The sequence below is a fragment of the Marmota marmota genome, unplaced genomic scaffold (genome assembly GCF_001458135.2).
Source record: "Marmota marmota marmota unplaced genomic scaffold, marMar, whole genome shotgun sequence".
Classification (NCBI taxonomy): domain Eukaryota; kingdom Metazoa; phylum Chordata; class Mammalia; order Rodentia; family Sciuridae; genus Marmota; species Marmota marmota.
In genome coordinates, this window is record NW_025999991.1 from 10,821,563 (window position 1) to 10,833,668 (window position 12,106).

The following is a 12,106-nucleotide window of genomic DNA, read 5'->3' on the forward strand; positions in this document are numbered from 1 at the left end:
AGTTTATTATCAATTATTTATTTATCACAATGCTAGTGATGAGGCCAGGGGCCTCATGTACACTGGGCGAGGGCTGTACCACTAAGCCCCATCTCCAGTCCCAGAAGTGTGTGAATTTTAATCACTTAAAATCTCGGAATAGAATCAAACTGTCTGTGCCATTGACATTTTCCTTGCTTTTGTTTCTGTATTTAACATCACTGGATGTAGTTTATTTCTCAGAGTCTTCTAAGAAAGACACCACTGATGTATTCACATACATAGAATTCTAGAAGGCTTCTCACTCCTCAACTCCCCATTAACTCTATGCCAGTCCCAGCGCAGCAGACCTGCTAGAGCTGGCCTAGGATGTGGCATCTAAGCCTGCCTGCCTTCCACAAGGAAGCCAGGCCTGTGTGATGCTGAATGCGGGCATGAATTCATAGCAGCAGCTTTGAAGGTATCCCTGGTCCTCCTCTGAGGTTACTTCTTTATATGCTTAATCCAGAAGTATTTTTTTTTATTATTAGTTGTTCAAAACATTACAAAGCTCTGGACATATCATACATTTGATTCAAGCAGATTATGAACTCCCATTTTTACCCCGTATACATATTGCAGATTCACATCCACTTTTTTACATACTGCCATTTTCTGCCCAACACCAAGCCAGTTAAATTAGGATAGTAATTAATGCATCTCTCTTGTGAAAAACTTGAATACTTTTTTTTCTGGTTGGCATTATATAGTTAATCCTCAAGATGATTGCTGATTAAAGACATTTGGATGGAACACTGCGCTAGGTGTAGGATTTTTCTTATAAGCTGCTAACTCAAAGGGGTGTGAAACCAAGCGTAAACTAAACAATAAACAGATGTAGTCGCCAAATATAGAATGCCTGGGTCTGACTTCAGTGGGGCACCCTGAGATGATAGGGTGTCTGTGGAAAGGTACAATTTATAGGTCACAGCATAATGGGAACCTTTCACTGTGCAAATTGAAAATTAACCTTGGGAGTATTGGGTCATTTGCAGTTTCTGAAGAAGTCGTACTGGAAAAACGTGTAGCATTTCCATCTCATTTCAGGTGTGCTCTCCTCCCTCCTGGCAGAGTTGGTTCTGTTGTCATCCTTGTGATTTTTTTCAAAACTGTAATTTGGAATGTGTTGCTGATGTGCTCAATTACAGGACTGGATCATCACAGATGATTTTAGCCTCTTGGTACACTTCAGTCTCTTAGTAACACCCTGGAGGCTCAGAGTAGAGTTCCGATTCCAGTTCCTATCCTCTCGGCACTGGTGATGGGCCAGTTGGCATTTAGCACAGCCTTAGCCAGCAGGGGACACCAGTGCCGAGAGGATAGGCACATGTTGCTGCTGCTGTATGGCACACTTCCTGTACCCAAAACCTAGGGTACAGGAAGCCATCTGATATTCTCAAGGGCACACATTCCTGCAGCCCAGCCAAGTCCTGCAAGTAGGAGTTTCTAGCCCTTGCATCCCTGCCCCCGGGAGATGACGGCCTCCTGGCTACTGTGACCTGCGGGCTTTGTCAGTGCATGCATAGAGGGTAAGCCCTTCACCACCGGCTCGCAGGACTTGAGAACTTGTGGTTTTCCACAGCATTTGAGAAGCATTAAGCATGCCATCTGTTACTGTTTGTATGATTTCTCTTCTGGGAAGAGTACACAGAGATCTTACTGAGATCATCAAAATGGACAAAATTTGCTGATTTCACTTATTTTCCACAAAAGGGAGAAGTATCTGTTACATATGGAGAGCGGGGAGCTTGGAGCTGATAAGGTGAAATTCCAGTCCTCTCAGAGCAGCCTGCTGTCAGTAGGCAGCACTTCAGTGTGACTCAACTTGCCCAGAATACACCAGGAGGCCGGGTCCGGGCCTCATGTCCTGTCCTGCCTCCTTGGGCTTCACATTCCAGCCTGTTGAGTACCCTCTCCACATCCAAGAGCCACCACCTGTGTAAGGACACGGATATTAAGCAGATCAGGTCAAGGTTATATTCTTTCCCAGAGTTTAACTCTCAGGCCAGTACTGGGGCTACAGCCGGTGCACCCAGGTGTCCTGGCCTTACATGCAGGTTATTAAAGAGAGACATAATGCTCCTCTCTTAAATAAAAAAGCTGATTACTTAATTTCATTGTGTTGCTCTTAACAAAATAATAATATTCTGTGCAGTTAAATCTCCTTACTTGGCTTTCTAATATCAGCTAAGTGATGATTTTTATTACTTTAAACATAATATTTTTCCAAACAGTTCAGGCCGAGAAAGAATCCAGACACTGCATGGCCATTGCTGTTGCAGAAAGCAGGTCCTTGAGTTGTGCTCAGCAACTCGGGTCTCGGCATGGACCAGAGAGGAGTGCAGCAGATGAGGCCTTGGAGCACACCCCCAAGCCCTGTGGTTCCAGGAGGCGGCCCTGATGATGCAGGCGTGGGTGGTGTGCAGTGGGTTAACGCCCTCCTTGTATCTAGGGCAGGACTAGTATTCTACTTGGGAACAGCAACTGGTACCCCAAATCATGTTCTGTTTTCTGAAGAACTCAGATGGAGAAAGGCTGTTTGGTTCCCCATCCCTCGCCTTTTTTAGAGAAATGTATTTTTGACTTTGTAACTGAAATAAAAATATTAGACCATTATAATTTCACTCTCAATCCTGAATTTCTAGAATTATTCTATTCCATTTACCATAAGCTAACTCCACTATGTAAACTTTTTTTTAAAATATCAGAACATTATAAGAGGTAGTTTTATCTCTGCTCCAGCAACTACATTCAATTTATAACTAATAATTTTAAAATGCATTCATTTTTATGCATCTTTATTATCCTACAACAATAGGATACCAACCCTATGGTAACCTTATCCAGTTTGTTGTTGGCCCAGTGAAGCGATGGGTAGCCGAGAGAGAGCAGAGGAGCTTCCTCCCACTGCCTGGGACAGGCGTTTGGCACCCTAGTCTTCAGCTATACTCCTACACTCTGCCCCAAGCCGTCAGCAGTCCTGGGAAGTGCTCGATTGCTTTTGCCCACTGTCCCTCACTCTCCCTGCCCTATGCTGCATACACTCCCAGCACTGAAAGCATCCCATCTCTGGAAGTCTTACTGGAAGTATCCTGCAGTTGGGTTTGTGTCAAGTTATTAGAAAACCTGATTTTAAAAATGATTTCCTGATCTACCCAAGAGAACATATCAAGTGGGACGTGTGAGCAAGGGCTGAGTACCCAGCTCGGTGCTCTGAACATCCACTGACCATTCTGGTGTTGGTGTTGGTCTCTTGTCCTCCTGAACCTGGCCACCATACACTCAAGGCACCAAGATTATAGGGATGCAGGCATTGCCTGCTCCAGAATCCTAACCTGAGCAGTCAGCCTCGGGACGAGAGCTGCTAAGAATTTTTCCACAGCCTCACCAGATATTAAGATTCAATTGATAACATCCTGAACACAGCCAGAATTTTAAACGTCCCTGAGATGACTTGCATCTCAAAATCCAAAATGAGATCCTAACAGCATAGGTGGCAGTGAGACTTGAAAGCAGGGGTGAGCTCACCCTGCCTCTGAGAGACTTGAGCTCCGAGGGACCTGCCCAGTCAGGCCCTGGGAGCTGTGACATTGCTGGCCAGTGACAAGGCTGTGCCTTCAGAGCAAAGGTGAAGGGTGCCCAACCTTGGGAAGCTGCAGAGCACAGAGCTGGTCTTGTGGGCATGCTGTGACAGTCTCCAACCCTGGCAGCATGTTCATCGCAGAGGGTGTTCCTGTTGGGTAACATTCTCTCGGCTACTGCCAAGCTTGGTGTGCCATTAACTGACCAGCTGTCCCGTGATAAGGCTCCTCAGAAAGACAGACATTCTTTTCCAGAAAGTGCTTGATTGTCATAAAATACTTAACATACAATATTAACTTTAGAAAATATCTTCTTATGAGTTTTAAATTTTAATAAGTTATTAAAGTAACTCTAAGTAAGAATAAGTAAGAGCAGCTCCTATTGTTTAGTACCTACACACACCAAAGACTCAGCTTACATTTCTTCAGCCTTAGGACAGCTTGCAGAAGCATATTTGCACCTGGCAGAGCTGGAATTGAACTGGTGAGGTGAAGAGACTGTGCGGCGCTACGGGCTGGCCTGGGCAGACTCGGAGCCCAGGCTGCCCTCTACAGGCCTGATCTGCCCAGGCTCCGGCTTTTCGTCCCCTTCAGGTCGGAAGATATTCCACGTAGACACATTCATGTAGTTGGTCAGACACCAATTTCTCTCTCATGTTGGAAAAAAATAGGGATAAACAAAATTCAGATTACTTGCTCCCTTCTAGGGTTTAAACATGACTAGCTGTAGGGAGCTCATCGACACAGAGTACAAAAGGAAGCCATGTTACACAGCAGGCCAAGGGACTTTCTGCCACATTGCTTATTGCTCACCTGTATGTAATATGGCACAGAAATGAAAAGTTCTAGACACTACAGTTTCTCTGCCTTCATGTGTCTGGGGACACTTTGCATGCAAGGTACCATGTCCTCTGGGCACAGCGTCCCCAAGGCAGTCAGACCTCACACTGTGGTCTCTTCAGGTCGCACTGGTGCGGTGGACAGAAAGTGTCGGGCTCACTCTGGTCAGCAGGGACCTCACCTCCATGCAGCTGAAGACGCCTGGCGGCCAGGTCCTGACCTACTGCATCCTGCAGGTGTTCCCCTTCACCTCGGAGAGCAAGCGGATGGGCATCATCGTCAGGGTATGCTGCCGCTTGTGCTGGGCCCAGAGACACTTCAGTGTGCTTTGTGTGGACAGCTTGAGCGGTTCCTTTTTTAATCTTTTAAAGCAGATACAAAATCCTCCCTCTCCACAAAAAAAGGTTAAAGTTAAGTACGTATTCGCTTTGTGCTTGTTATGGTTTTTTAAAAAATAAAACAAAATCTAAACTAATAATTTATGAGTGAGACACCAGAGTGGCCATAATGACATAAAATACCTGGTGATGTGAAACATCTGTTCCTAACACTGCTAAGGGAGAATAAGTAAAAGATGTTACTACTAATTTTCAAAATCAGCTAGTTGTTTTGTGTTTAACAAAAGTAACATAACAAAAAGTTTAACTTAATAATGATTTTTAACCATAAAGTTTCTATATGTACCTGTGTTCAGCTTTTCTTAGCAAATAACAATAAAAAATATTTGGAAGTTTGTTAAACAGGAAAGCATTTGATCAGAGTTTGATGCTTACAGTATAGCCCAAGTCATTTATTCATTAACAGAATTTGTTTCAAAAATTTCCTCCCAGCATCTCAAGTGTGTAGTGATATTCCCGATTCTTACTGCATTGCGTGTAAAGGCGCCTGTCACTTGGAAAGCAAGCAGCTTCCCACAGGGAAGGCATTGTTAAGAGTTGTTTTTTTCAGTGCACTTTCTATTAGACCAGCAGTTATTTGCAAGGAGCTAGATAGCCCAACTGTCCCCGTGTTTATTTTCACTCCATACAGGATGAGTCCACAGCAGAAATCACATTCTACATGAAGGGTGCTGACGTCGCTATGTCCTCCATCGTCCAGTACAATGACTGGCTGGAAGAGGAGGTAAGTGGGCCACACTTGGCACTGTGCAGCCACACATGTTCGTGGAACTTAGGAAACATCAGATGACCGAAAAATTGTCTCCTCCCCACAGCTTGGGAGACACTGGTGTCATTGGAGTAGGTCAAGGTACAGAGATGTCAGACCAGGTCCTGGAAGGGTTCCAGGGGTGGTGTCATTTCCCACCAGATTGTTCTGAGTAGTCATGGTTCTCATACTGGTTAAGCAAAAAGGATAAGGCCCTAGTTAATCATGAGGCTTTCTATACAATTAACCATTGCTGTTTTGTTTGTGAAATCATGTGGATATGCACCAGGAGCCCCTTATAGAGAATAATTTTATGTGTAATACTGAAAGTATAGAAAACATCATCAGTCATTCACTAGAGAGCTGTGAAATAGCACTGTGTGTTTAAACAAGGTTAGGCTTTAATATGACATCTAGTTAATATGCAAGGAGATTTTAATTCGAATTTTAGTATTATGCTAGTCAGTTCACTTAAAAGTAGAAAATAATGTACATACACCAGTAATCCTAAATTAAATTGAATGAGAGTCTACAATGTATTAAGTTTACATTTTAATTGATAGCTGGGTTTCTGAGTAAAGCCAGACCAGTTGTAATGGCAAGTACAGCCCTTTTCCCTGTTTACATGTTGTTCTGCTGCTCAGAGCTCTCCTGTCAGTGCAGTGACCACACCCAGTGTTCGCATGATATTGGCAATATGAATCAATATCTCCTTCAGGGCACTTTGATTTAATCAGGGACATGAATAAATTAAACTCCCTGAAGACCTAGTAAAATGCCATAAAAATTACTTTTGGTCATAATGATGTGCAATTAATTGTAAAATACTTGTTTAATTTATTTAGCTTTATGAGGTCAAATCAATAAATGTCTTGCAACAGACAGATAATGTCAGATTGTTTTTCACAAAGATAACTTTATTAAAAATCCTATGTACATTTATTTTCTCAGCATTGTGCTTTGTTTCATAGATGAACCTTTTGGCCCTTTGTGGTGTCTTTGCTGTAAACCGTTGTAATCAGAGCCTTTCAGTGTACTAAGAAATAAGCAAAGCAATCACTGCAGGGGTCTGGGTTTGTGCTCTGCTTTTTGTTGCAAGCAGAACCTGGAGTTGGCTTCTTGGCTGCAAACTGTGTTCTCCAGTTGTGCAAGGAAAACACTCTACGTTGATCATATTACAGAAAGCACCATTCTTCAAAATTGAAACATCAGAGTATTCACACATATTAACACACAGAAAAAAAATAATGTTCTGGATGAAGGGAGGTGTGGCAGTGATGGGCCTCTTCCCTCTAAACACAGACCTGAATTAGATCCTGATGTGGTATCCCAGGAGAACAAGCTCAGCCCTCCTCTGTGGTACAGCAACAGTCCCCTCCCTCGTCTACATAGCCTAACCCTGGAAGTTGCTGAACTGGACACTGGGAAGGACTTAGCTCATGAGTGTCTGAGTGGGTAGTATTGGACCCCAGGCTTCTTCCCCAGCCCTTCCTGCCACTGCAGCCTACAGATTTAATACTGGGCATCAGATCCAATAAGCTGGATGAATTAAAAAGGTATTTTCAGAAAATCTGGATATTTTAATAATTTTTATTTGCCTATAGACAAACATCTCTTCATCAGATGCTATACCTGGCTTTATTGGAGGTAGACATCCCACATTCAGCTTCCTAAGAGATGGTAGGGGTGACAAGTGCCTGCCTGTGGCTTGGGGTCTGTGGTGTGCAGAGTTGGGTCTGAACTGTTAATCAGTACACCCCAGGAAGTTCAGGATCCCTGCCCATGCCTAGTTCTAAAGGCCCAAATCCCTAAGTCAGTTGTCTTCACTGCCTGACTGCCTATCACTGTAGGTCTGTTACTGCTGTAGAGATGCAAGATACTTCCTGAACATGTGAGTCATCACAGGGCTTGTGACAGCCTTCGTGGGGGGCATGATTGCTCTCCTTTTCTCACCATTCAGCTATAGCATTCTATAGCCCACCCAACTCACTGTAATTTTTTTAAATTCATTTGCTGAGTACAAAAAAATTGATATAATCCCTTGCATCTTATCATTTCATAATGGAATGAAATTAGAAATCAACAGAACCAAACCCTACAGAAACTATGTAAACACTTGGAGATTGAACAGTACTCTATTGGATGATGAAAAGGATGATAGGAGAAATTTTAAAATTCTTAGACTTGGGGCTACAGTAGTGGCTCAGTGGTTGAGCACTTGCCTGGCATGTGTGAGGCCCTGGGTTTGATCCTCAGCACCATGTATAAATAAATAAATAAAATAAAAGATCCATTGACAACTAAAAAATATTTTTTAAAAAAATTAAAAAATAAATAAAAATTCTTAGGCTCAAATGGGAATACTCATACAACATTTCAGATCCTCTGGGACACTATAAAGGCAATTTTAAGACAAAAATTTATAGCTATGAAAATCAGAAAGATCACAAATAACCTAAAAATGTGTCTCAAGGAAAAAGAAGAACAAACCAATTCCAAAACCAGTAGAAGAAAGGAAATAATTAAGTTCAGAGCTGAAATCAATGAACTTGAGAATTAAAAAAAAAAAAAAAGATACAAAGGATTGATGAAGCAAGGGGTTGTTTCTTTGAAAAGATAAACAAGATTCATAAGCCCTTAGTCAAACTAACCAAAAGAAAAGGGAGAAAAAAACAATTTAATAAAATTAGAGATGAAAAAGGAGAAATCACCACAGACATCTCAAGAATTCAGCAGAACATTAGGGACTATTTTGAAACCTTCTACTCCAATAAATTGAAAGACCTAGAGGAAATGGATGCATTTCTAGACAAATGTGATCTGCCAAAACTGAATCAAGAGGACATAGAAACCCTAAACCAGTAACTTGTAATGAGATAAAATCAGTAATAAAAAAAAATAATCTTCCAACAAAGAAAAGCCCAGGACACTTGGATTCTCAGCTGCATTCTACCAAACCTTTAAAGAACTAATGCCAATACTCTCAAATTATTTCATGAAATAGAAAGGGATGGAACACTTCCATTCCTTCTATGAAGCCGATATCACTCTCATACCAAAACCAGATAAAGACATTTCTTTTTTCTTTTTTCTTTTTTTTTTATTGTTGGTTGTTCAGAACATTACATAGTTCTTGATATATCATATTTCACACTTTGATTCAAGTGGGTTATGAACTCCCGTTTTTGCCCCGTATACAGATTGCAGAATCACATCAGTTACACATCCATTGATTTACATATATATGTAGATAAAGACATTTCAAGGAAAGAAAATTACAGACCAATATCCCAGGTGAACTTAGATAACAAAAATACTTGATAAAATATTAGCAAATTGTGTTTAACAAAATAGCAAGAAGATTGTACATCATGACCAAATTGGTTTTATTCCAGAGGTACAAGGATGTTTGAATATTTACAAGTTAATAAATGTAATTCATCACATAAATAGAATCAAGGACGGAATCACTTGGTCATCTCAATAGATGCAACAAGACCTTTGACATAATTCAGCAACCAATCATGATGTAAAAACAAACAAAAAAACACCAAAGAAACTAGGAATAGAAGGAATATACCTCAACATCATAAAGGGTATATAAAAAAACCAAAGCCAACTTCATAGAAAATGGGGAAAAACTGAAAGCGTTTCCTTTAAAATCTGCAATAGTCTATTTAACATAGTGCTAAAAATTCTAACCAGGTCAGTGTGGCAAGATAAAGAAATAATGGGGATAAAAACAGAAAGGAAGAAGTCAAATTATCACTGTTTGCAGATTATATTTTTCTATACCTAGAAGACCAAAAAAAAAACTCCACAAAAGATTGCTAGAACTAATAAAGTTGACAATGTAGCAGATTACAAAATCAACATATGAAAATCAATAGTTCACAACAAATCTGCCAAAAAGTCAGTAAAACAATTGTATTCAAAGTTGCATTTAAGGGCTGGGGTTGTGGCTCAGTGGTAGAGCGCTTGCCTGGCGCATAGGAGGCACTGGGTTCAATCCCCAGCACCACATAAAAATAAATAAACAAAATAAAGGTATTGTGTCCATCCACAACTAAAATAAGTAAATAAATAAACTAAAAAAAAAAATTGCCTTTAAAAAAAAAAAGAGAAAGAAGTTGCTAGGAATAAATCTAACCGAGGAGGTAAAAAGAACTCAACAATGGATACTATAGAATTCTGAAGAGAGAAGACACAGGATGGAAAGGCCTCCCATGTTCATGGATAGGCAGAATTAATATTGTTAAGACGGCCATGCCACCAAAAAGAATATACAGGTTTAGTGCAACCCCCATCAAAAATACCAGTGACATTCTTAACAGAACCAGGGGGGTGGGGGGAAGCCTAAAATTCATTTAGAAGAATGAAAGACCTTGAATAGCCAAAGCACTTTTACACTGAAAAAGCAGTGCTGGAGGCATCATAAAAACTTGATTTCAAAGTACACTGCAGAGCTATAGTAACAAAGTCTACATAGTACTGACATAAAAATAGACACACAAACCAGTGGAACAGAATAGAAACCCATACATCTACAGTCATTTGATCCTTGACAAAGGTGCCAAAAACATACAATGGAGTGCAGCCCTCTATGTGTCCCCTGGTGAGGAGGCCCCAGACCATACCTGCACCCAGTCCTACTTCACATAGCAGGAAATGTGCGCTCCTCAGTCACCTGGGCTCTGCTCCAGAGCCTTCTCCCTGAGGAAGTGATTCCAGATGGTCGCACTCTCTCTGTTGCAGAGCCAGCCACCTTCTGTCCACCTGTTCATAGATGCCTGCTTGTTGTCAGTGCCCTCGTAGTGCAGGCATCTTGGGCAGGACTGTGCTTGCTCCTAGCTATGGAGCAGGAGGTCTGTTTCTCTGCCACACTCATCAGCCTCTGTGGCCCTGCACCCTCCTTTCAGCTGTCAGCACCTTGTGCCCATAGGAGAGTGGGTTAGGCAGTTCTGGACCATGCAGGACTGTGATCCCCAGCACTGGAACTTACGTCTCACACCTCCTAGCAACCTCTGTTCTTCTTTCACACCACTACCACCCGCTGCAGAGGGATATTTGCTGTTTCTGCTTGGTGCACGAGGGAGAAGCTCTGCAGCTCTGCCTTGCTCTTCAGGGCCATGTTGATGTCTGTGGTATGGAACCCCATGTGTGCCATTTCAGGTTCTTTAAAGTCTGACCCTGTCCCCCTGTTCAGCATGGCCAGGACTAGCCTCATGTGGATATGGCCTGGTATATGATCGCAAGTGTGTGTCACATTCCCTACAGTGGGAATGGTGTCATTGGAAACTGCAATTCAAACTTTGTGAGAAGTCGCCAACACCTTCAAACAGGTGTGCCCCACCCCTGTACCAGTTGTGTACCAAAGAGCTTGTTTCTTCACTCGAAACTGTTGGGTTTCTGCTTCTGATGGGGAAAGTAGTATTTTATTATTTTAATGCAATCTTTCACTGTGAATGGTGCTAACATCTTTTGATACACCTACAGAATGTATCTCTAGTTCTGTTTTAAATACAGATTGGGTCATGGCTCCTCCAGAGCTTCCTCTTCCCTGCCCACTGAGACCAGGAAACCAGTGTCCCCAGTGCCTAGCACAATGCAGTCTCACCAGTGGAAGCCTCCATCCCACCTGATCACGGACCAGGTGCATGGGACTTTGGGCATGGCCCATGTCCCCACCAGCCTCAGCTCTTAACTAGTACCCCATGCCCATCAGACTGATGGCAGTGCCCCTGTGTGAACACCCGAGCTGCAGGGCCAGGAAGGGGGACCAAGAGCCATGCCAGCAGGGCGGAAGACTGCAGCACAGACCACACATGCTGTGCTTAGCCCAGCACAGCTACCTGAGACCCACTTCCACCCACGAGGCTCGGGCAGACAACCAGTCAGCTTGCCCAACAACACAGAGCAGAAACAGCCTTCAGATCCATGCATCTTAGATCTGGCACTCCCCATGGGGGCCTCCCCTGGCCCCACTCTCCCCGCACCACTGCTGCACTTTCCTAGTTTTACTTATTTCATGCAAGTTTGGGGGCCTTTAAGGAGGAGCGTCCTGTGGCAGAAAGGGACTCGAAGGTGTAGCACAGCCAGTGTGGAGTAGCTCAGACCCAGTGCAGCAGCCTCTCCCCTGTCCCCCGTGGGAGCAGTCCCACTGGAGTGTGATGGGAACCATGAGTATCCCCACAGAGCACAGAGAACACATGCTGCACTGTGACCTCCTGGTCCTCACAGCACCCAGGCCGGCACATGCTGGTCCTGCGTGAGATGAAGACGACCACAGTATGCATGGGAGTGGACTCCATGGTGCCTGAGGCCACCTGGGGACCACAAGTGACTGGGCTTCTCCTTTCCAGTGTGGAAACATGGCTCGGGAAGGGCTGCGAACACTTGTGGTGGCAAAGAAGGCATTGACGGAAGAACAGTACCAGGACTTTGAGGTGAGTGACTCATCACCTGCCCTTTGTGAACTCTCCTGCCCTGCAGGCCTCTGTCTGTACTCAGGTGCATCCTGA

At 43.1% G+C, this 12,106-nt stretch overlaps 1 protein-coding gene across 5 annotated transcripts in view; it reads left to right on the forward strand.

Moving 5' to 3' along the window:
- Atp9b (ATPase phospholipid transporting 9B (putative)) overlaps positions 1-12,106 on the forward strand; it is a 244,536-nt gene that overhangs the window by 206,570 nt on the left and 25,860 nt on the right. For all 5 annotated transcript variants that reach the window (XM_048806674.1, XM_015499591.2, XM_048806675.1 and 2 more), the window contains 3 exons: positions 4,562-4,723; positions 5,469-5,561; positions 11,948-12,031. In XM_048806674.1, the coding sequence (XP_048662631.1) occupies positions 4,562-4,723; positions 5,469-5,561; positions 11,948-12,031 (339 nt within the window). The remainder of the gene's footprint in view (positions 1-4,561; positions 4,724-5,468; positions 5,562-11,947; positions 12,032-12,106) is intronic.